General features: G+C 41.2%; 2 protein-coding genes across 6 annotated transcripts; one reads left to right on the top strand and one right to left on the bottom strand.

Annotated features, from left to right (window-relative positions):
- Positions 1-1,660: 1,660 nt before the first annotated feature.
- Positions 1,661-9,151, bottom strand: LOC130538593 (tropomyosin alpha-3 chain-like). Of its 4 annotated transcripts, none has more exons than XM_057056335.1 (9): positions 8,844-9,150; positions 6,688-6,813; positions 3,441-3,574; positions 3,247-3,364; positions 3,085-3,155; positions 2,927-3,002; positions 2,735-2,797; positions 2,590-2,659; positions 1,661-2,098 (listed from the first exon to the last, which is right to left on the bottom strand). In XM_057056335.1, exons 1-9 carry the CDS (start codon positions 8,955-8,957, stop codon positions 2,016-2,018), a joined length of 855 nt encoding a protein of 284 aa, XP_056912315.1. In that variant the 5' UTR covers positions 8,958-9,150; the 3' UTR covers positions 1,661-2,015. The 4 variants fall into 4 exon arrangements, with proteins under 4 accessions (XP_056912315.1, XP_056912313.1, XP_056912316.1 ...); XM_057056336.1 differs by lacking the exon at positions 1,661-2,098 and adding an exon at positions 2,239-2,434 and having other exon boundaries at positions 8,844-9,151; XM_057056333.1 differs by lacking the exons at positions 6,688-6,813; positions 8,844-9,150 and adding an exon at positions 4,720-5,028.
- A 2,946-nt stretch (positions 9,152-12,097) lies between these two features.
- Positions 12,098-24,635, top strand: ap1m1 (adaptor related protein complex 1 subunit mu 1). Of its 2 annotated transcripts, XM_057056331.1 has the most exons (12): positions 12,098-12,306; positions 13,335-13,491; positions 14,001-14,068; positions 14,167-14,297; positions 16,733-16,880; positions 17,043-17,169; positions 17,960-18,102; positions 18,303-18,374; positions 18,586-18,744; positions 18,951-19,076; positions 23,388-23,463; positions 23,844-24,635. In XM_057056331.1, exons 1-12 carry the CDS (start codon positions 12,265-12,267, stop codon positions 23,864-23,866), a joined length of 1,272 nt encoding a protein of 423 aa, XP_056912311.1. In that variant the 5' UTR covers positions 12,098-12,264; the 3' UTR covers positions 23,867-24,635. The 2 variants fall into 2 exon arrangements, with proteins under 2 accessions (XP_056912311.1, XP_056912312.1); XM_057056332.1 differs by lacking the exon at positions 12,098-12,306 and having other exon boundaries at positions 14,001-14,070; positions 14,168-14,297.
- Positions 24,636-25,370: the final 735 nt, after the last annotated feature.

Genomic DNA, 25,370 nt, shown 5'->3' with positions numbered 1-25,370 from the left:
ATTACAGGGGCGCCATATATCACAGATGATATAAATTAAATAAATCCAATAACAAATTAACAAATAAATGGGTATTGCCATAGTGTGTAGTATTTTAACAATGTTTAAATGTAATATAGGTTACTATTTTGCCCATTAGGCTATATACTGTTTAAAATTATATGCGAATCAGTTTTTTTTAAAATTCGATTTGGACTCCTTTAACATTCATGTTTAAAAGTTTTTGTCCTTCAGTTCTGGTTGTGTGTTTGTGAGCTTAGTGTGTCAAATATAAACAAGAAAGACAACCTCTGTGTTTACACAGCTACACACTAAAAGTCAGTCTTAACAGGGGTATGAATGAAATAAAAGATTACAATGATGACTTTCTAAGTTTTATTCTGTCTGCATAGGTTCAAACAAGCTAATTGATTAGAATAAAATAGAATAGAATATGTTTGTCCCAAAGGAAATTATTGTGCCGATAATACACACACACACAGACACAGACACAGACACACACACACACAGACACACACACACACAGACACAGACACAGACACACACACACACACACCTAGCACGGCAAAATAGAGAAATTTCCTCAAAACAAAAGAAAGTCTCAAATGAAAAAGGGTTCTGGGGAACTGAACATAACTCGGCAGTGTGTGACGGTCCTGAGAATGTGTTTTTGAACAATCAGTACAATAATAAAAAAACACAATACATCTCAAGGTAAGCCAAAAAATAAAAATAAACAAATAACCATTCTCACTACATCAGTGATGGAAATGATCATAACTATGCAAAAATGACAACTGTGCTGGAAATCAGTGGGCAAATAGTATTTATTCTATTGTTATTTTAACACTTTTCCAGACGACAGGTCAGGTTCTACCTTCTCTGACCTGCAGAGTGCAGACCTACAGTGCAGCCTTATAAGAGTGTTGCTGATGTGACCTCCTAAACTGAGGAGACAGCAGCTGACCTTTGATATGAACAGCTCCCTCTAGTGTACAACATAGTGCATAGCGACACACTTTTAATGGCAACTGAAGAAAATGAAAATGAAAATTGTTCTGATGTTGTTTAAATGATGCTGTTTTCCATACTACACTGGGAATTTTAGAAATGAATGGATTCTCTACAGGTCATTAGAGCAGTTTAGGCCTAGAGAAACTGTTAATAGGATTCATAAGTATTTACTCTTGGCTATTTTTGCTCCAATACTGGTCAGAAGAGTTCATTAAAATGTAGTGAATTTAAATAACGCTTTCAGAATAATGTTAAATAATTCAGTACATTCATTTGGAGTATATTGTTGCAACCACTTATATTTAAATCATAAAAAATAAAACTTCTTTTGTCCCTTCTTACCTGATCGTGCTTATTCCTGCCAAAGTTTCCCATCACCTGGAACACAATCCAGTCCTATTTCCTATACAACAGTTTTATAATCCTTAATCCTGTCATCTTCTGCAACTTTGCTGTTGCTATAAATGTCTAATGAAGAAAATGGTTTTGTTTGCTTTGTTATATGTGCTGGTTGCTCCTTGCATCTCCATTAATAGAATATCCTCACATTTCATTTCTCATCTGACTTGACTTAACTTGTTGCTGTTTACATTCTATGTACAACTCATTATTCTAATTGAAGTAATAAACCACCAACACCCTTGAATCCACTGTGACCACAACTGCTGTATGTTTAATTCAATATATCTTTAATGGAAATACATATTTGTGGCAGCTTTTGTTAGTTTGTGTCTTGTTAAACATGTCAAATAATCCATGATCAACAGTAGCAACATCAGTTTTATTTATGCTGTATATCTGATCTTCTAGCACCAAAACTGAGCATCATTGGACCTCAAAACCATAATAACCTCTTAATGCAAAGGTATAAAGGAACTATAAATATAAAAAAGGGTACATTTTTTTTTGACAGCCAGATATAAGAATGAAATTGAGAAAAACTGGATGGAATGTAGAAAATATCTTTTCCCAAAAAAGAATTTTTCCTATTGATTTCTCTTTTACAAGTTATTGAGCTCATGCATTGTTTGGTCCAGGGCCTGGTGCAATTCTACATTTTTCTCTTTTGCGATTGCCAGTTCATCTGCAAGAAAGAGCAGCAGCATGGTTAAAAGAAAGTGGCAACTGTTTTTTTTTAAATATGGAAACATTTTTTCTAAATGGTGAAGAAACGGAGAAACTCCAGCAGACAGTAGAGCGAAAGAAAGAAGAAAGGAGACAAGGTACATGAGAAAAATAGCTTTATTGTGCATTTAGGATAGATAAGAGAGAAGAGAAGAAACAAAAGCCTTCAGATCAGAAGAGCCGCAGCAAGAGCGAAGGTTCTGAGGGCAGCATTACAAGGTGTTCAGATCATTGAGGGCATGATCCAACTCCTCGCTGATAGCCTTGTATTTCAGCTTCTGATTGTACAGTTCGTCTGCACGTCGGTGAGCAGAGAGAGCGAGAGCAGGAAGGTGGGAAAAATGCAGAGTTGTGCAGATCAGGAAGGAAAAGAGAAGACAGAGACTGAGAAATCAGGACTGCAAAGACTGGTTGAAGGCAGCACGCGTGTAAATGGAGTCACAACCGTACCTTCTAAGTCATCGATGGTCTTCTCCAGCTTGGCCACGGTCCTCTCGGCGAACTCGGCACGGTTTTCCGCCTGTAAGGAGACGAGGAAACGGGGTCATCATCCAGTCACAGCAGCCGTGTTCAGCTCCATCTGGGATAAACTTACCTCCTTCAGTCGGTCGTTCATGATCTTAATCTCCTCTTCATACTTGTCCTCTTTCTCCGAGTACTAAAGGACACAGCAACATTGTTTTTCAGTGCGGTTAATTAAGTCGCATACTTTCTGATGCTACATACGAACGCTTTGTATTTTAATACTGGAAAACAGCTGGTTTGTTTGTTCGTATCAACTCTTTACCTTTTCAGACTGAGCCTCCAGTGACTTGAGATTGTTGGTGACATTCTTCAACTCTTCTTCCAAGTCACCGCACTTCCTGTGAGCAAGAAGAAGAAACAAATGTGTATTTTATGGCGGGATGCTTCATTCTTGCTCATTTCTGATTTAGTCTCGCTTACAGCTCTGAGACCTCGGCCCTCTCTTCGGCTCTCTCCAGTTCACCCTCAAGGACCAGCAGTTTACGGGTAACCTGCCATAAACAAACAAACAAAAAGTTATATCAAAACTGGGCAAAACCAGAAATGCTGAATATCCATGGAGCCCGAAGGTCGGTGGCTCACCTCATCGCATTTGCGGTCTGCCTCCTCAGCAATGTTCTTTGCTTCTTTGAGCTGCAACTCCTGGATCTCCATCTTCTCCTCATCTTTCATGGCTCTGTTCTCAATCACCTTCATGCCTCTGAGGAGCAGCGAGATTGGCACAATTCAATTCAATTTTCCCCCACTTCTAAATTAATTTCCCAGCTGATTCTCACCTTTCACTCTCATCCGCATTCTTCTCGGCCTCCTCCAGTTTCTGCAGAGCAGTAGCCAGTCTCTCCTGAGCGCGGTCCAACTCCTCCTCCACCAGCTGGATCCTGCGGTTCAGAGATGCCACTTCGGCCTCCGCCTAGATCAAGAAGGGAAGGAAAAGAGAGAGAGAGAGCAAAGGTCAGGGGCGAGCAAGGAAGAATTCTGCTGCCTCAGGAGGAAGGACACTGCTTAAGATGATTGAGACAAGCAATAGAAAATAATTCAATTATTCAATAAACAGCAGTTCAGTTTATAGGCATGCTAATGTGATTTTCTTTTAAAAGCTTTGCAAGTCTTCTGCAGGTGATCATAGTCACACATGAGTCACACATGAGATCTGGACTTTGAAGCTTGAACATTGATCAAAAGCGCTGATGTCGTATAATAAAGAGCCATAATTAACCCTGAAATGTCCGACTTCTGCTAAACCCGTATGTGTTTGGGGCCATGACGGTGAGTCTCTCCTGTTTCCTGCTAGTCTGATATCATATAACCAGCCCGCTCTGTTCTCTCTGTCAGGAGAAATAGTTCAAATTACATGTGTGGGTGGATGGGGGGAGAAGATCACAGATGAGTAAATAAAAAAGCTGGAAAACACCATGAGACAATGCCTTTGGCCTGACTATTTTGTGGGGGGAGGGGAATCCATAACCAGTACAATAAAATGACAGTAAAGGAAACAGCAGTTTGGACCTTGTTAAAAATGTTTAGAAGACAATAATTACATGTGTAGCCTGCTAATCATTGTGAAGGATGGTATGGATTATTACATTTCCCAAATTCCCTGCCAGGCATCGACCAATCGTTAGTATCCATTCATTGAAATGAATAACATCTATTAGGTGCTCAGAGTACGGAATGCAGACTTAGGGAGTGCGAATTAAATTGAATCAAGTACGGTTAATGAGGACAGAAGTTCTTATACAATCCTGGAAAAGCGGCCTAGTTTTTACCGCTGGGGGCGGGTTTGACATAGATAACAAAGCCGAACTAAAGTCAACTAAGGAGTGCCCCTGCAGTGAGGCCGGCTGATCTCGACAGACTTCGGATCGACCGTGAAGACGCGGAAAAAATAAAAACCACCGAGTTTCGCAACTGAGTTCGCGGCGGACGTTTTTAAATGTTACACCACATCCCAACTGCGCGCTTAAAACCTTACTAATTTCAAGATCTCTGGCAATAAAAGGTGATTTTTTTTTCCGAAAGAAAGGAAACGGTGAACAAATTCGAGAATTCTCTCACTTTTTCGCGCAGTTCCAGCTCACTGTCCAGCTCCCTTTGTATCGCCAGCTCACGCTCCTCCGCCTCATCAACTTGTTGCTGCAGGGTTTGGATCTTCTTCTTCACCATCTCCATGATCGCGACCCGATTGCTTTTTCCCCACCGAGCAAAAGAAAAGCGACTGCTCAGAAAGTCTGGCAGCGATCTCTGTGGTTTGCGCTGATAGGGGGGTGAAAAAAGTTGTAGAAGTGGCGATTCTTCAGGCAGGAAGTGAGAGGCTGGCCGGTGCTGGGATGTGGTGGTGGTGATGGTGGGGGGAGAAATGGGCTGGGAGTTTTCAGGAAATTTATGGCGAGATCCTCCAATCCTGTGAGGAAATGTGGTTTGAGATGACATCATAGGGGTTGGAGGGAAAGGCAGGGCTCTTTTCCGCCACGACACGAAGTGCATGCATGTCGGAATTTTTTTATTATGGACTTATAAGGCAACGACATTGTGTTGCTGCTTAGGCTGCATTTTCTGCTCTGATTACAGCAAGAATGAAAGAGGAGAAGCAGCACAATTACCTCCGGTGTTTTAAGTTCTCATTTTCTATTATTATCTGTATTTAATGGGTTGGGATTAGGAGCATTTGAGCACAACTTTATAAACATGTGTGAGTAAAACTGTGTAATAATAAGGTAATTAAAGTCTGATTTTGTTATAAATTTGAGTAAAATTCCAGTTAGGCTTGGAGTGACTAGTTAGGGTTGACGCACATGTAGCACACAGGGTTCAAGTCTGTAACTGTGTAGTTAAGGTTGAAAAGCAAGGGAACGCGTTACAGAAAGATAGAAAGACAACTTTGTGTGGGTCTGAGGAATTTCATTCACAGGTGAGGACATTTTTGGGGAGGTGAGGACAGTTTGGCTGGTTGTCACAACTTCAAAACGGCTTTTTGATGGTTTAGACTTGGGTTTTTGCGTGCTTGTGAGAGAGGGAGAGAGAGTTTTTGAGTAGGCTGTGAAGCAAAGGTCCAATGATTTACATGCAGCACTGGGGGACGGGTCTGTCATTGCTGCTGGGGCCTGATAAGAATCCTACGTTGATTTGGTTGCACTCCTCTCCTAAGGCACATTTCTTCAGTGCCACCGTCTATCTCCTCTTCTCCTGGACCCCACCCACCACCCTAAAAACCTCGGTGTCCTGCACAACCAATGCTGCTGCATTCACCCCAGTCACAATTTTGCAGTGTGAAACTTCTGTGGCAAAGTAGCAACTTATGCAAAACAGATATCTTTAATGTGACTTTGGACCCTTCGGTGTGTCCAATATGTTCAGTTAGGGCCACGGTGTTGGGCTGTGCCGGCGTGGACAGAAAAAAGATCCTATTTTAAAGGCTTTTCTGAAGGTTTAAAAGCAACTTTTCCAGAAAAAAAACAGAATATCAGTAGAGTTGCATAAAGAAAAGGAAGCTGGAGCACTTGCTCTGCCGAGAACACTCACCATTTAGGTATGCTTTGTAAGGTCAGATGGAGGGGAGTGGCCTACCTCCACCCAGAAACATTGACTTGACTGGGTAGTGCAGTAACAGGTTTTTTTCTGTTTGCCTAAGCCACATTCCTGGGATTCTTGGACGGCTGCAGGGAGCGTTTTGTCTGTGCTTTTGGAAAAGCTCTGTTACAGATCTCACTAAGATGCCAGAAACTCGCTGACTCTCACTGCTTATGACAAACACTTCAGGATTTATGACATCGTGTTTTGCGGTAGCCTTAAGTGTAAGTTCAGAGCGTATAGTCTTTCGCATACGTGGGTTTATTTCTGCAGCTGAGAGGGAAGTTCTTAAGGAACATTTTATTTGGAACTCAGCCAAGTGTGAACGTCTCTGTCACTAATTTTCACCAGAAATCCTTTTATCTGAGAGTTTCCTTCACAATGCTCCAGGTTCGAAGTCGCAGTGTTCCACCGCGGTGTGGTTAATTCATTGCAGATGGCCTGTGATCAACTTACATCTCCGGCCTTCTTCTCCGACATCTCTAGTTTATCCTGAGCGTCCTTCAGGGCCTCAGAGTACTTGTCGACCTCATCCTCTGTGAACTTTAGTTTCTTCTGCAGAGCGAGCAGCTCATCCTCAATCTGGAAGAAATTCAGAATCACAGGGATCAGAAAAATCACAAAAAATATTTATCATTTATCCACTAAAGTTTCACCATTCATGTAAGATCGAGAAACAAAATCAGGTGAAGTTATCGAAAAAACTCTGTAAATGCTCTGTAAAACTTTATTTTAGCTACCACCTGCTCTGGGCTAACATCATAGACTAAACATTGACGGCATCTGGATTGCCCCCCCCACACACACACACACAAATACACACACACAAAAAATCCAAACCATGTGTTTTAAGCTGTATTTTCAATGAACAGCAGGGATCATTTTCCCATTCAAAGGTCCCACTATTACTGGGCTGCACCATAACTCTTCTAACTCTTCTTCTTTCATCCATTACCCACTTGTCAACCCAGAGATGCGGTGCAGCAGGGGTGAACCTAGACACAATAGGGCCAGCAGAAAACTGTCCTGAGAGCAACAGCATACACCCCTTCTGTCTGTCTGTCCGTCCGTCCGTCCGTCCGGATTTAACACCATTCTTTTTATTTGTTATACTTCTCTACATCCTTCTTATTCCACAATAAAAATGTAGCCAGGCCAGTTCTCTGTTCCAAACGGAGAATCTGGCTGATAGCAGCTGTGATGACAGCACCTTTATCATAGGCTCAGATGTTAAGGGTGAGTGTAACACGCTGTATGTCAACGTCCACGTTTGCCACGTTCACACTTGACACCCAGGCCGAAGCTAAAGAGTCAGATAGGCTTTACTAAGTGTATCACGGTTTATTTTCAGATGAGGTGTGAAAGTCTTGGAGAACTATCGGGTGACTTGCAGCATCACTGGACTTCCTTCTCTGGAGGCCGAAACACAGTGTCACATCTCAAAAATATATTTTACCGCATTTCCGTTACTCCTGATGGACCTGATGTTAAATGTTAAGAGTAGTAAAACATTCCGGTGATACAGAAATCAAGTCTGCGGGTCATTAAGAGTCACACAGTTGTAGAATCTTTCAATCTTGCTGCTCTATAAGCTATAGTATTCACTTAATTAGCCCCGGAGTTAATTAGTTCTGAAATGTATGCGTATTTTCAGGGTCTTCTTTCAGCCCAACTCGTTTGCCAATACCAAAGAAACTCTAGAAAATCGTCTTGGGTTTCCTGCTGGCTGTTTCTTAATGATGAACACACTGTCCATGTGTGTTGTGCCAGTGGCAGCTGCCACTCTTTGCTCTCTGAGGGGCTGATTAGGGCATTAGCCAACACAGGGCAAATTCCCCTCATACCCTAATAATGACCAAACCATCTCCCACATCCAGATAATTGTATCTATTTAGAAGCCTCAAATATCCTGTTACCTTTCCAGATTTCCTTGTATCAAGTGATACAAGGCTGATTAAATTAGAAAATAAGCTGTCTGTTCGCACTGCAAGACCAATTATGGATCTGCTGAGTTTAACTTTAAGTCTTTCTTTAAGGAGATAGTATTAGACTAATAAAAGGATGCTGGCTAACATACTGCAGCCGGGGCAACAGCTGCTGCAGGGGAGTTGTTTTATCTCCACTCTATAGTCTTTAATTCTGTATCTTCACCCCTGTTGATGTCCTCCACCCTCTGTTGTCCACCACAAGACAGGACTAAAGGCATCTGTATCAGCATCTCTCTCTAATTCAGCTCTTTCCTGTTCTTTCAAAAATACTAAACACTCTATATTAGTATTGGCATGTTGCAAAATTGGATATTTATTGATTTATTTTGTGTCAAATTCTGAAATATTCAGCCATAGATCATAATCTTGTTTCACCTCAGCAACCTAATTAAAATGAATAGATTCATCCAGTTTTTATAGGAATCAGTCGAGTCTTGGCCAAGAGTGTTCCAAAAGTAACTATTAGTGAGGTAAGTAAGTAAGTAAAAGTAATTGCTAAGGAAAAGTCATTGCTAAAATCTAATATTTTTTCATTTCAACAGTATTCCACTGTGTGAAATTAGAACTAGACATTTAACTCAGGGCAGCATACCCACACTATCATCCCATCAAACCTCAGCTCACCAGCTTGCATTTTTCCTCTGCTGACTTCTGGTCACTCTCAGACTGCTCTGCCCTGTCGATGGCGTTCTCCTTGTCCAGCTTCAGCATCTGCATCTTCTTCTTGATGGCATCCATTTTTTTTCGTGTGTTTGGACCTGGCGGGTTTTGAAGGAAACGTGTAACGTCTTCAGGTGGAACGCTGCGGATGCGTCAGCGAAGATGCCTCACGGGAGACGAGCACGAGGCTGAAGGGAGGAGAGGGTGCGAGAGACTGAGCGAGCGTCGAGAGGAGGATGCACACTGTGCGCCGGCAGGCTCTGAGTGACTTCAACTTGACCAAGACTTTGGAGACTGCCCCAGTCTCTAGTGACAGCCCTTCCTCACCATTCACCCCCTCCACCACTCCCCACTCAGGCTACTCTAGAACTCAACACCCCCCCCCCCCCCAAAAAAAATCTAAACTTCACCTAGTGAAAAAGTGGTGGAGATTCTGTCCTTATTTGGATTACTTTTTGTTTTAAGCATTTGACAAAAGTGGGATAATGTGACTTTGAAATGACTCTGTGTACGTTATCCTGAGCAGCGGGAGCTTTGAGCTGCGTATGTATACTTTTACTAAGGAATGTTTAAATTGATGGTAACACCAGAGATGGTAAGAAAAAGACATACTTTTCATTCTACAGCCAAATTTAAAAAAGAGCTGCATGGAAAATGATCCAGCCAAAGAAAATGTTGGGGGAAAAATCTGTCAGCATGTGATCTACAGCAGGCAGCCCCCTTTATAGTTAAGCTGTGCAGACACAAACCATGGATCTACTGCAATTAAGGTCATTTTAATCACTATTGGTTTGACTGACCTTTATTTAGATCACTTTCTGGGGGAAAAAATGTTGGATACAGCTTGTATTACTGAGATTTTTTGTAGAAATGACAGGCAAAACAAGAGAGTATGTATTCATTTTGATTTTGAATTGTATATTTTGTCTTGTGAGTGTCTCAGAGTCGTGGAACAGCGTCTGCTTTGCTTCACGCCAGTGACACGGGCACTAATGAACTCATCCTCTTGCTTTCAGCTCTTGTGTGTCAGCCACACCAGCTAAAAATAAAGATTACAGGGAACATTGAAGACGCATCTGAAGATACACTCGGATTCATTTTCATTTTCGTGCTGCATTCCAGTGTCAGAAGGTCTGCCCTCAATGCACCTTTTATGACTTTATCCTAAGTGTAGAAATCCGGGTATGGGCTAGTTATTACATGTCAGGTTCATTGAGATCATTTGGCGTAAACTGCAGACAAGTTGTCGTAAAACAGGATTGTGCCTTTTTTTTTTTTGAACCGTTGTGGGAGTTTAATACCTTTAAAATCCTTAGAGTTTACATCATGGCCGGCATGATAAGAAGAGAAGGCTGAGCCTTATTTGGTCTGTTGGGATGCTAGTTAGACAGCGTTATCATGCCTGACTTCTCAGTCACAAATATTGACTCTTGGGAGTGTGTGTTTTTACAGTAAAACCTTTTGACTTGTTAATTTTGCAACTGCAGGGTGCAGAAAGGGGGCCCTGGAGAACATCCAACAGACAAATCAGGGTGATGGAGAGAGAAATAGAGGCAGAGTGAATCAGATGTAGAGTGAGAGAAATCAGAACCCTCCCACAGGAACGCCAACTAAACTCCTCATCTCCTTGTATGGTAAAAAAAAAAAAGAAAAAAGAAAAACTCCCCCAAAAGCCACAGGATCGCAATGGGAGTTGAGAAAGTATGAATCACGGAGCCACTGGAATAGTGGACCAGACTACAGCATGTATGAATACTGCTGTGAGCAATACAAACAAGTTACGTATGCTGGCCTGAAGCAATTGATATCACGAGAGTGGCATGAAGACCCAACTGTTACAGCTTAACATGAAATTCTCCTACTGGGTGATCAATTTTGCACATTGGAATTTATGTTATTTAGTTTCAGTAAGAAACTGAACCAGACATGTCCACTCATCAAGCAGAGCAACTACGCTGACCCCTGACAGTGTCCAGACCTCATCTTACCAGACCAGGGATCACAGATTTGGCACCTTGATGACACATAGTTTAGCTTGTGAGGACTTGCCAGTGTTGTGAAAGGGTTTTCATCTGTTTACGGGGCTGTTGTTCTTTCAGAAACATGACACATCCATGGTAGAGGTCCCTACATGTTTTCATTCAATCTCATTGAAGACGTTTTACAGTGGAATCTTCCTACGTGTGTATTTACTATGATTTCTCATTTATTTGTCAGTTTCAATGTAATTATTCAATGTGTATAAAGGTCCGTGTATAGTATTTACCATACACGTTGCCATCTGATACATCCGAGAGTTAGCTTAGAGTTTAGGTTTATCTGCAGATAACAGCATAAGACATGACAAGGAGAAGCTTTAAAAATGAAGGCAAGAATAGATACGTATAACTTCAAGACTAATCATACACCAACTTGCACATATGTAAACACACATGTCAATACACACACACACACCCACACACACACACACACACAACACTAAAGGCTTTCAGTGGTAACAGGTTTAAGTACTTCTTCAAATATTGAGCATGTTATTGAAATGGTCACAGAACAAATGATTGACTATGTTAAATCTAGGCTTTAGAGGGTCTGACACAAATATTTTTACACATGATTTTGGATCCTGATAGAGAATACCGCTGTTACTGCAGAAAGGATTGATATTGTGATAACTGGCTCCAGTGTTTTCAGGTGTGGAATACCTGACTGGTCTTGCAGTCTGGAGAACCCAACCCACCGTAAAACTGGACTAAACTGGAATACTGTGACCTTATCATCCCTCATCAGTGCCTGACTTCACTAATGATCTTGTGGCTGAGTGGAAGCAAATTCCTGTACAGGGTTGCAAATTCTTGGGGAAAGAACAAAGGATTGGAATAAAATCAAGCATGTTATTGGAAATAGTGCTACTTGTTTAATGTAACTTTTTCTCTGCAGACCCAACAGAATGTACAGTGAATAAGAGTATGTGAAAGGATCCACCAAACATAAAATGGTTGATGTGGAATGTGCTTGCCAATATAAAAACCATGACTATACTTATCATACTTATAATCTCTTTTACAATATATGCCTAAACAAACGTGTGGATTGTGAATGCTTTGTAATGCGGATTGTCCTACTATCCACTAGATGGCGTTAAAATGTACAAAAGGGGGAAAATAAAATGGACCAGTGATGTTATAAACCCTCCCAGTCAGCTGGTGGCGGTAGCGAGCTATGAGGCTGTTGTCACGGGTCGGAATTTGGAAAAGGTGGCTTTCCTGTTTCCAGTATTATGAATGGAAGGCTGTTCTTTAATTTTATCCCTGGCTTTGTAATTACTAAATAAAATCATTACGGTGGCGATAAAAAGCTGCGCAAGGCTCACATTAGCTTCGTCGAGATGTCTGCCAGCGCAGTGTATGTCTTGGATTTAAAAGGAAAGGTAAGATAACGGACCGCAGCTGGTTGCTAAGCTAATGTTAGCCTAGCCGACATTCTTCGTTGACAGATTATGATGTGGCTTTATTCTGCAGCGGTGCTGTGAACACAGCAAAGTGCTTTGAGTAAGGGTGATAGAGTTTAGGCTTGTACTTTAAACCAATATAGTGCTCCCTAGTTCTGAGGTAAGAGTAGTCCGAAACGATGGAAAAGAACACTCAGGTTATGATGTCTTAAAACTTCCCAACCGGAACGAAAAGACAAAGTTTGCCTCAGAAACCTAAACCTTTGCCTTTTGGTCGTCTCTGCAGGGCAAAAAGACGTGCATTTATCTACATTTAACTCAATTTCCTTGTCCTTACATCCTTGTCCTTATGTGCATTTTACTTGCATCGTAAAAATGTTCCATCAAAGTCGAGAATCATCGAATGATACTAAACAAATAATCTGATGAATCATTTACAAGACATATCTAATACTTGTGAGAAAACGATGAATATGAATAACTGAGCAACAGTTAATGTGGTTAATACATAATACCCCAGAATCGATAATCCGTGGAGAAACAGTCGCGCAGCATGATGGTTTAGTTTTCCCTTAACTTTCCACTTAAATGTCGAGTGGAAACCAAGATCTTAAAACCCTGAATTAATGAACATAAAGTTCACATAGTCAGATTCTCACAGTCCCAAATGCAGGTAAATATATTTGACACAATCAGTATTATGCGACTGAAATACGGATAGATTTTTAATAATAATCACATTTTCATGCTTTAAATATTGGATTTAAGGTGATGATCAAATCAGAAGACATAATCCCTAATTAGTACTTTGGACAACAAACCAAAGTGCAAGACCAAGGCTTGGATTCTGTCAATATCTTCAAATAAATAAATCTTTGGTACAACATCGTGATGAACATTAATACTCAATCACGTATGTATTGGGAGATCAAGGAAATGTTAAAATGTATTCTGTTAAAAACCTGGTGCGCTCAATCATGCACGTGGCTAAAATCTGTTTGTTGCAGGTGCTGGTGTGCAGAAACTACCGGGGAGATGTGGACATGTCAGAAATTGAGCACTTCATGACTCTTCTGATGGACAAAGAGGAGGAGGGGACCCTGTCTCCAATCTTGGCACACGGAGGAGTTCGTTTCATGTGGATCAAACACAACAACCTGTACCGTATCCTTGTTTTTTAGGGATATTTACAATATTGAGGATATGTAGGATGAGGCCTCTTTTAGAACCAAGTTCAAGACCAGTTTTATCTTTATGTCACTGGTTTCCACTAAAGATTGGCCAACATGTCCAAGATCCACGGGCATGTTTAAAGTGTAAGATAAGGTTCAATCAGATGGGCATCCCTTTAAAACAATACAATAAAAACAACCCATAAGTTAAAAAAAAAAATCCACAAAATTATATACACAAGGCTAAAGTGATTGTATATTTTGTTACTTATGGCTCATTTTTATTCCATTGTTTTAAAGCCTGTAGAGAACTGACACATCAGATCAAAATAAAGATATAAAGATAAGAATTGGCAGTGTTAAAATGCAAATATTACAGTGAGAAGCTTGCAGCAGCCAATTCCAAAATGCAGCCAACAAATGAAAGAAACTATTTAGATTTACGCTTATGTGTATGTTTTCATAGCTTTTTCAACTATTATTCTTAACGGATCAAATCAGTGGTGGCGACATCCAAGAAAAATGCGAGCGTCTCCCTGGTTTTCTCCTTCTTGTACAAAATCGTCCAGGTATGCTTACAATTAGCTGTACTTATGTCCATCATATGTAGAGAATAAATTGAACACCCTGTATGTTGCAGTGAATGACAAACATGGTTCTTCTTCAGGTTTTTTCAGAGTACTTCAAAGAACTGGAGGAAGAGAGTATCAGAGATAACTTTGTCATCATATATGAGCTGTTGGATGAGCTGATGGACTTTGGCTATCCTCAGACCACCGACAGCAAGATTCTACAAGAGTAAGTACTGTCATCCTGTCTGAGTACCCTGAATTTAGTTCATAGGCATTACTTCAGATCAGTGGTTCCCAAACTGGGGGGCGCGCCCCCTAGGGGGGCGCAGTGAAACTGCAAGGGGAGCGTCAAAAATAAGCTGGAAAATACAAGCAACTTTCAAGCAACTGCACCTGTAGACCTCAGTGCCACAGAGGAAGAACAGTACATTGGCATGACATCTGACTCAAGAAAGAGACTACAGTTCACATCCACTTCACTGGCTGTGTTTTGGATTGGAGTGGAGAAAGACTACCCACTACTTGGCCAAAGAGCTATGGACATACTGTTGCCTTTTGCCACATCCTATTTATGTGAAACAGGGTTCTCTGCAGTTGCTGTAATTAAGACCAAATATAGATCCAAGTTAAACATTGAACATGAACTGAGAGTGGCTATTTCCAAACAGCAACCTCGCTTTGATATGTAGCACTTGTAGCACGAATGATGTTGATGCAGATCTGGTTATCATTTCAGTTTGAAATTTGTTGGTGTTGCACTGTTCCTAAATCAAAATGTTAAAATATGAAGTTAAATTTACTTCTCTGAATGCTGGATGAATACTAGAATTCAATATCAGAAACAAATATTACTTTTAACTGAGATGTCAAATTCCAGTTAAAACTGTGTTTGTTATTCTGGATTCATTCCAGTGTTCTGGATCAAATCTGGTCTGAAAAGATGAATACAGTTTAAATTCCTCACTACTGTTCATGGTGGACAGTAGGGAACTCGGTGAGGAAGAAGAATCCCAGTTAAAGCTCTTCATCAGGATGGAGGCTCTCTGCTGCTATGATGTGAGCTCTGTATATAATTATATTTTTAAATTGAGTTGAAAGTTTGTTAGTACAGTGATCCCTCGTTTATCGCGGGAGTTGCGTTCCAAAAATAACACACGAAAAGTGAAATCCGTGAAGTAGTCAGCTTTATTTTTTTTTATTATTTTACAATGCAATACTGAACTATAGAATGAAACCAAAAATCAAAACCTGTTCTAAAGCCCAAAATTTGTTTAAAACAATAATTTTAATATAGTAATACAAGGTTGGAAACATTGTCACTCGCGTGTTTCCCAGTCCCAGCTGTGCCTCTTCGTCCTGACTCGGCTCCGCTGGAGCGTCTGTTTCTACTGAAGGCGCAGGAGTCTTTCTCCGAGAGAAGAACATTGTTTTGGGTAGTTGTTGGCGCTCTTTCTTTTTCTGAGCAAGAAGATTTTCATAAACGGATATGCCACCTTCGATTATATTTGAGAACTGCAATGAACGACTCGCAAAAAAAATCCGTGAAGCAGCGAAGCCGTGAAAGATGAAACGCGATATAGCGAGGGATCACTGTATTGCTATTTTTCAGCATAACAAACAATAAAAACTGTAAAATTGAAATGTGAAGTGATATGTACATATTTTAGAAAGAAAACATCTTGATGTATTATTTAATTTATTCAAAACAAAGGAGGTGCGATTGATTTGATGTTCTTATATCATCAAAGGGGGGCTTGAGGAAAAAAAGTTTGGGAACCACTGCTTTAGATGAAGATTTTAAGACCTCAACTTGGTGTTGGTCATGAGGAGGTTAAATGTTACCAGTTACTCTGAGTTATTCCAGCATTTCCACCAGCATCTCAAATGTTCCTGTTACTGTTGTCTGCAAGCCCACTGCAGCCTATAGGAATATTATATAAATCCTACCTACAGGTTATATGCGTACTAACAGTTTGCATCTCCTCTGGTTGAGCCACTGTGGAAGTTATTGTATTTTAAGCTTGAGTCCTCAGTTGTTCTGCGCCTTTTTGTTAATTTGTTCCGCCACAGCTTTCCTGGTCATCTCACACAACATAATGAAATGTGTGTACTCAAAGAATATGGAATTCTCAACCTCTCTGAACTGTGCTTCTCTGCTTTATTTGCCAGTCTCAGCTTTTACCCTGGCCGTACCTAAAGGACACTAGAATAACATTAGCCATTTTAATGACCCAAAACATGCTGGGGAAAACGAACTACAACCCCTAAACAGAATGTTCACTGTTAATGATAGCTAAAAGACATTTCGTGCTGTTCCAGTTACTTATTGAGACTAAAAAAAAACCTTCTTGTGGTTTGAGCTTTGGTTTAATTTTAGCAGCTTACATCAGATTTTCCTGATTGTCAGTTTTGTTGTTGCATATATAACCATTGGTGATGCATATATAACCAACTGTGGCTGATGCAGTCATTGTCATAAGTCACCTCTGGAGTTCCCCCAGTTTTCAGAGCACAGCTGTAAGTCAGACAATCCTCCCTCATTTGCCGTGAGACTGTTTTGTTCCTTGCTGCTTTCTGGGAACTCGCCAGCACAGACAGTCTGTTTCCCCTTTTCACTGTGGTTCACCTCAATGTTTGTGTTGCCTTTTGTCTCTCTCGCAGATACATAACCCAGGAGGGCCACAAGCTCGACACAGGCGCCCCAAGACCCCCCGCCACCGTCACCAACGCTGTGTCCTGGAGGTCAGAGGGCATCAAGTACAGGAAGAATGAAGTCTTCCTGGACGTCATTGAGTCAGTCAACCTCCTGGTAGGAACTCCTTGATTTAAATTAACTGTGTTGCTCAATAAATGCTCATCACAGTGTAAACTTCCTTGCTGTTTGCATCACACCATGGGTAGGTGATGTGTGCTATGTCTACTCAAGAAAGCTTTCAAACATCACGTTGTACTGCTTTTTTTGACATTTCAGGTTAGTGCCAACGGTAACGTTCTTCGCAGTGAGATTGTGGGATCCATTAAGATGCGCGTCTTCCTGTCTGGGATGCCTGAGTTGCGTTTGGGTCTCAACGACAAGGTTCTCTTTGAAAACACCGGACGTGAGTTCCGCCCTAAAGAAGACTTAACTTTATAGTTATGGGGAGGTTCTGTGGTGCCCTCGGCATGAACTGCAGACAGGACAACCTAGGACATGTGATTGTTCCCTGGAAGCCATACAGATGTCTCTCAGAGCTGATTGTTTCAGTAATTCACACCAATAACCTTAATTGATACATAGCTTGATATTTGATACATGTTTTTTTCCTATTTTTTATTGAAAACCCCAAATTCAATGTGTCAGAAAATCACTTAAGAGAAACAGAATATTTTTAATGCAGATTTTAAGTGTAGAAGCGTGGGTCCAAAAAGCATAAAGTGATACTACACAACATTGTTATGGCTTTTAAACTACCACCCAGGCATGTGATTTTAATGCAGCACTGCCAGAGGTGCTGAAGGTCAGGTTGAGTGCTCTTATGCAAAGTTAGTTCACAGGATTCATTATGTAAAAGTTGTTATGAGTTGTAAATGGTGAAATCGCCTAATTCCCCGTTTTTGCACAATGGCTCCTCTTAAGTAATCTAATGTTGCAGATAATGCTTTTGAAATGCATTTGAAGAACTGCACCAGGTGTTCTTTTGAGGATACTCACAGTACTTAGTTACAATACTGGACATTAATAAAATCTTCAGTTTCTTTGCCCCAATATGAGATGATATAAATAATATATTTCTTTTTAACATTTGAAGCAACATATATTACTGAGCTTGGGTTTCTGAAATTAGCAAAAGATTGAAAATGTAAATTTTTTTTGCAATCTCGGAAAGAAACTCATTTTTTTAAATGCAGGTGGCAAGAGTAAATCTGTCGAGCTGGAGGACGTCAAGTTTCACCAGTGTGTTCGTCTGTCTCGCTTTGAGAATGACCGCACCATCTCCTTCATACCTCCCGATGGAGAATTTGAACTTATGTCGTACCGACTGAACACCCATGTGAGTATTGTGGGTCCTTCAATTGGCCCAGTTAGGTGTGGCAAGGCTCTTTTGACGTTCATGTTCATTGTTTTGTCCTGTCCACTAGGTGGCGACGTTGTCGCAGGCTATTTTAACTGACGTCTAGTCTATTGTATATCACTTGTTAATTTAACGAAACGAATTGTAGTTACAATATGTTTTTGTTTTGCGTGTTTTAGGTGAAGCCCTTAATCTGGATTGAATCTGTTATTGAGAAACACTCCCACAGCCGAATCGAGTACATGATCAAGGTTTGGTCACTTCATGAGTGCATGTTTTTAATGGCAAATGAAAGTGATGAGTGCTGCCCTGATGCTTTTGTGCAGCTGTTGCTTCTGTTGTGTTCATGCATTCCAAAACCTGTTTAGTTCTTGTTCCTAACTGTCATTAGAACACTGGTTTTGCAGCCTGTTTAGGTGCAGCATTGGTTTTTAAATTTGACCTGTCTGGTTCTCTTGTCAGGCAAAGAGTCAGTTTAAAAGGCGTTCCACTGCCAACAACGTGGAGATCCACATTCCAGTGCCAACGGACGCTGACTCACCCAAATTTAAAACTACAGTGGGCAGTGTGAAATGGGTGCCTGAGAACAGTGAGATCGTCTGGTCAATCAAGTCCTTTCCTGTGAGTGAAAATTATGAGTCACTATTTAGAAACACCATCATCACCACAATAACATGAGTAAAAATCACCCAACATGTGCGATCAAGGGTTAAAACAATGACTTCTAGTATTTAGCTGCACTTAGCTTCACATTAGCTTTCAGTTCATGTTTTTATGTTTAAGAAAAGGTGTGTTATATCTAATGTTTGCTTCGTGACGTGTTAAAGGGTGGAAAAGAGTATTTGATGCGAGCCCACTTTGGTTTGCCGAGCGTAGAGGCTGAAGACAAGGAGGGCAAGCCACCAATCAGTGTCAAGTTTGAGATTCCATACTTCACCACCTCAGGCATTCAGGTACAGTATACACACACAGACACATGCATACACACCTTCAGTCCAACATGCTTTTAAATGCCTCCATTTGAGATTTTTTTTCTTTCAAATTCAGCACCTGCTTGTATGTTAGAAATTCACAAGCCTAAATACTATCACACAAACCTTTCTTGCTTCACTTTACATCAAGTCAGGCTGTCTATCAACCCTTTATAATGATCCAATTCTGTGCTGTAGTAAATATAATCTGCGTGCAGGTGAATCCTTTGATTTCTCTTAATCTGGGATTTAGAAGTTGTAAAGTGTGACTTTGGCCAGAGGGGGCAGTAGAGGAGCACTGCTCTCATAGCGGCTAAGGACGTTTCTCCTGTTGTAGTCCAGAATGGGACTGTTCTTCACCTTTAGCTAATCTCTCCTTCCTTTTGTTGTCACCAGAGTGATAGAAAACTACACTGATTGGATTTTATTTGTGATTTCCCATAAAACCTGAGAAGCGAGTGTTTTTCCTTTGAATGAAAACTGTTGCTGACCACAGACTTAGAGAGACATACACTCACTGTATAATCACAGCAGTCCTGTGATTATGCGTGGCACCACAGTAACACAAAATTAAGTGTCCCCATGTCCTCTGAAGGAAACAGTGGCAACCTGACAAACTTGATTTAAAAATGTTATTCTTCCCAAAGAAAAATGAGATGTCATTACACAGCTTAGAGTTACAATATCCAGGCTTAGCCTAAGCAGAATTTATTTAAACAAAGTTATTCAAATAGTGGATCTATTTTTTTTATTTTTTTTTTTTAAATACTTAAACCTCTTGTTTCTATCTATAGTACGCTTATTTCACTGTCGAGTTCTGCTTTGTACAACATGATGACTGTCAAGAGGGTTGTCCATGTGTCATACAGCTGAGTTAATTCCTAAACGGTGCATAATAAATGTACATTTAAATACTTATTTTTCAACGCTACAATGCAACAATTAGCTGCCCCAGTTTTTTGGGTGATAAAAAGAGTTTGTTGCAGAAATGCGCCTGTGCTGATGTGTTTATTAAACTCAAAGTTGAATGTTAATATTTAATTTTCTCAATGTGTCTCTGCCCATCATGGTGGCCATGTGTCATTAAGATCATGAGTCTTTTTTAACGACCACGGTGCTCATCACCTGATCGTCACCTGTTGAGATCACCGCTCAGACGCTGATCGCTCCACTACGTCACACCTGAGATTTAGCCGGCTCATGAGTTTTGTGTCCGACTTGTTGGTAGGCTGCGTGCAACAAGTTGAATCTTTAATTAGTGAAGCTGTTTTAATGACACTTTCATAGGACTTTTAGAACAGAAGTCGTCCTTCGCGATGCCTCAAAGTTTCCATATCATCGTCAGTAAAACATGATTAAATTGTTGCGAACATTACGCAGCCCACTCGGAAACCATGGAAGCTCAAACCCAAGTTAATTGAAATAAATAAGACTTTTAATTGGGGCGGTTTTGGCAGTATGAAAAGTGGCAGCTGCAATGATCTCCTTTTCCTTCCTCTCCAAATCTTTGCCAATCGATAAATGAACAGATGTTCATGTAAAACTGACTGCAGCTTTAGCGATTGTTTAGATGTTTGTAGATGTTTTTACGGTGCCATTTTGGAAAACCTGTTTTGTAAATCCCCTCCATTAGGAGCAGCAGTAAAAAAAAATACATTATGCTGAAAATGTTAAACTGAAGAATTTAAACCTTTTTTGTGCAGATGTTTGTGGTTTGGATTGTTCAGGATTGTTTTTGCAGCATGTGCACAGTGGTTTTATTTTTCAAAGGTAGAAATTAAATGACTGAAAGGTCAGGAAAAGGTGAGGTGAGACAGTGCACGCTTTATAAAACTAGCTCATGCTCGTTCAGTAAGTGCTTTTGCTTGATTGATCATCCAAACACAAGAACAGTGCATGTTTCCTGTTCTCCAAACACATGCTTCATTTGGGTGAAAGTGTTACTTAATGATTAGATCTTACTGCTAACACCCAAGTCTTATCTGATTAATCAAAGAATTATTAGAACTTGGACCTGTTTTGCAGCATTCAACACTTTCTTTGGCATTATTTTCAATTTGATTTAAAAAAACAACTTTAACAATGAGAACCCATAGAATAAAATGGTGTTCCTTCAGTGAAATCTCTCACTTCTTGGAGTAAAGCCACCCGCTGTCCACCCTTGGGACATTTTATGACCTAATAAACATCAGTTTTGCAAGAAACTCTCCAATCGGATTAAATATGCTCTGCAAACATCTGGAAAATAATTAATAACATAGCTTTAGTAGTTAAGAGCAGTCAGTGGAGACAGTGTTTTATAGTGTTGTGTAAATTGCACATCCATCCAGCTTATGTAGGTTTAGAGTTACAACTTCTAGCTAACTGCTCCCAAAACAAAGCATGTTCCCCTCAGACTCGCGTGTCACCAATAACCTCATCTGTTATTAGATGTTTACAGCACGCTGGGCCTCCAACGCTAATCCAGCCAGTGAGACCACTCTGTACGTGTGAGAAGAGCCTATGAAGTTTAATTAGATACATGTAAATATCAAAGCTTGAGAAAGTTCCTCTTAACTCTACCACTAAGTGCAGGGGCCAGCACATGTGAAGTGTGCATGATGCGCTTAAGTGCACCCTTAAAATTTAACTAGAAATGGCGTAAACCTTACAATTTGGCCGAGTGGTCGTCACAGCAGAGCTAAAGTTAGCTTCAGCTAATGAAGTAGCTTCTGGTTTTAGGTGAGACCAACCAAAACAAGATTGACAAATGCATTTTGGGCAGCATCTTCTGCCGGAGACCTGATAAATCCAGGCCACACATGTAGACTGTACTTACCACACGAGATACAACAAACATCCTCCTTGGCCCTTCTCATCTTACAAGCCATAATGATATTTTGTGGAGGACGGCTTTTGATGCCATTTTGCTGACTGTGTACCCACAGTGAGGCCAACTGTGTGTTTACCCCGCTGGGTTCAGAGAGAAATGCTGCGCCGGCAGACTCGGTGATCCCGGGTCTGCGCGTTTGTCGTCATGTCTCTGCGGCTGCGGAGTTCTCTACCTCTTTGACTTCACTGCGTAGTGGAAGGCACGTCCAAGGCCTTACCAGAGGTCTGTGGCACAATTTCCTGCCTCATCTGTTCCAGTTTGTGCAGGACCGTCCTGCACTGGAAAGAGGCTGTGTCAGCATTGAGATGGCCGAAGGGCAGATCGCTGTTACCTCGGAAGAAAATACACACATTTACAGTAACAAGCCACTGCAACACCTGCGCAGCACCAGAAGATTGTTTTACCATCTCAAAGTGTTTTGTGTGTCCTGAATATGAAAATCAGAGTCCAACCAAGTTGTGTTTGAAATGACAAGATATTTTTAGAGCAGGTTCTTCAAAATCAGGGGTGTGGTAACATTATTCTGGTGAAATATCGGTTAATGGCTTGTGAAAGTTGCTTCATATTTGTGCTGATGTTAATTTTTTTTTTTCACTCTGGAGCCTTGAAAAACAGCGTTACAGCGTGTGAATTCACATTTTTCTTCTCCCTTGAACAATGTGTCTGCTTCTCCCTTCTCACGGTGACTCATGCTGTTGTTTTCTTATTACCGACCTCAGCCGAGTTCTGAAAGCATGCAGTGTTATTGCAAAAGTATTGTAAATATCAAATAATTACGGATTGTTCTTTACAATCGTAACAATCTTAAGCTACGATTTGTAGCTTCTCTATGTATTCAGAGACGCGACTGCAGACGTGGTTGTTTTCAAACATACTAGCTTTTATGCTAGCAGGGTACACTGGTTTGACCAACTCAAGAAGCCCCACGAACAGGCAGCCGAAACAGCAGCACCTGTGGAGGAAGCCAACATGTCAGGCACCAAAACAGCCCCCATATGTGTCTTGATCCCACAGACCGCTGCAGCCAAACCAGAACATCATAAAATCCACCCTGGCAAACATATTTTCATGAATTCTGGAGCTGTTACCACCTTTACAGCCCAACAAAACCTGAATATAAACACAAACACAACCGGGAGTTTTAGAAATAGATAACGAGAAGCAGGAAAACAAAAATGGCGCAAGCTTACATATGTGCAGTCATGGAGAGTCTATGTAGAAATATAAGACGGTTATGAGAGACGATGGAGAGAGCAAATAGTTTAACTCTGCATAAATATTATCATCTTTCTTTCAGAAGACGAGCAACAGCAGCATGCTGCATAAAATGTGTCTGCTTGAGCATCACCTCCCCGTTCTTTGCCCTTTGGAGAATTTGCACATCCCCTTTGTGAAAGAATGACTTTGTTTTCCCTCCACAGGTGCGTTACCTGAAGATCATCGAGAAGAGCGGTTATCAGGCCCTGCCTTGGGTCCGCTACATCACCCAAAACGGAGGTAGGTCAATGGGTCAGCAATAGAGTGCCCACATGTGCAGTTATGTATTAGGCAACAGTTGGGCAATCCAGTGCAATGCGGTGGGAACCAACCTTGCACTGATGCAGTTCTGTGAAAACGGGATACGTGAGGCAATGTGGCAACGTCCTGCCAAATGTGGGAAAGTGAACTTCTTTAAAAAACTAAAAAAAAAGCTTAACCTTCCTCGATCATCACACCGAGATTACCGAGATTGCACATGTCAGACTTTTTTTTCTTGCTAATTGCCAAACATCCTCCTCTCATTTCCTTTGAGTTCCATTCACTCTGGGTGGAAGACATCAGCTGCGGTCGCTTTCTTCTTTGTCCGTTTGATTGAGTTTTGTTCATTTCCTCCCCAGATTATCAACTCCGGACCCAGTAGGCGGTGCCTCAGCTGGCAGCAGGGAGGTGGAAATCAGAGGGGGGGGCGTCAAAGCCGCTAATGCGCTATCAATGGCAGGTGTCAGTCACGTGACCAGAGGACTGTCAGTATCTACTTGTTTCTCTTTTCCCATTTGTTGATGTTTTATTAATTTTCTGATCAGTGCAAATATTTGACAGAGCCTTCAGTCAGAGAATGTAAAAGAAATAGATTTTATTAATGTGTGGCTCTTATATGCCAAGGTAAACAGGAGTCATGTTTACACCCAAACCCCTGCGGTGCACAGATGCACACAGTCTGTCAAAATGGGTCGACAAAAAAAAAACCATGTTACAATTCGCGCGTAATGTTACTGTGATTGCGTTTCCCATGGGTTGAAATCTTTTATACAAAGCTGCTTTGTTCTGCCACGTATCTTTTGTGTTGATCGTCTGTATATTTGTGACACGTTAATGTACTTCAGTGTTATTTGATCGGTAACTAAATCGTATAGGACAGTCGGCTTCCTTTGTGTTATGGCCTCTATCGATACGTGCCAGAAGGATGCCTTCCCGCATGGCTGCTGCGCTTCTGATTGGTGTCTGAGACTCTGTTGACATTCAACTTTGCAGAAGAGAATCAAACGTGGTCAGTCTTAGTTACACATTGAATAAATCGCCTGTTGTAATACTCATTTTCACCTCCGCACCAGTCGTCCCCCCAACGCACACACACACACTTAGTTTGTAACCTCATTATTTTAAATCATTAAATGTCTACATAGGGAAAACTGCCTCATCGTCTCCTCATTTCAAGTCTGGCGTCATCGCAGGGAGCTGTCATAGCTTCCTCCGTGGGCACCTGATCCGAGGGCCACTGGGAAGAGCAGAGGGGAAAATCCCCAAAAAGACACCGAGGGGAAAAAAGCGGGAGGGGTCCCGTGTCAGAATCCCGGACGTTTTTTTCCATCGCGTCCTGGAGGTCATTTTACAACAGTGCATCCGTTAATACTCGGGGTCCTGTGATATCATAGGCAATTCAGGGCCGGCGCTCGGTAAACACGTAGGCAAGCAGGGGAGGATGTGACTCAAGCTGTGGTCAGACGCGCTAAAAAGAAATGCGAGATGGGCCAGCACAGACGGGCTATTGTTCAGGCCACGCCAGACTGCAGTGGTCCCACATGAGGTCACCGCTGAGGTTTGTCTTGTAACAGGACTGCGAGACTCCTCATTCATGGGAGTCCAGGCAGGTGGAGGAATACGTCAGCGCTGACCCCAAATCTGTTTCCATTTCTCATCAAACGATATGTTTGATTTCAACGGCCAGATTAGCCCCCCCGTTAAAAGGTACCTAGACAGCAGGTTTCCACACCAGAGCCAAATATGATTCATTTTTAAGATAACAGTGTTTCTCAGCTGTCGGCGGTCCTGATAGCGATCGAGATCACGTTAAACATTAACCTGCAACTGACAAGCACTAACTGCTTAAGTAGTGCCCTCCACACACACACACACACACACACAAT

This window comes from Takifugu flavidus, chromosome 15 (genome assembly GCF_003711565.1).
Source record: "Takifugu flavidus isolate HTHZ2018 chromosome 15, ASM371156v2, whole genome shotgun sequence".
Classification (NCBI taxonomy): Eukaryota; Metazoa; Chordata; class Actinopteri; order Tetraodontiformes; family Tetraodontidae; genus Takifugu; species Takifugu flavidus.
Note: the sequence above shows the minus strand (reverse complement) of the source record. Positions and strands in the feature narration are given on the sequence as shown.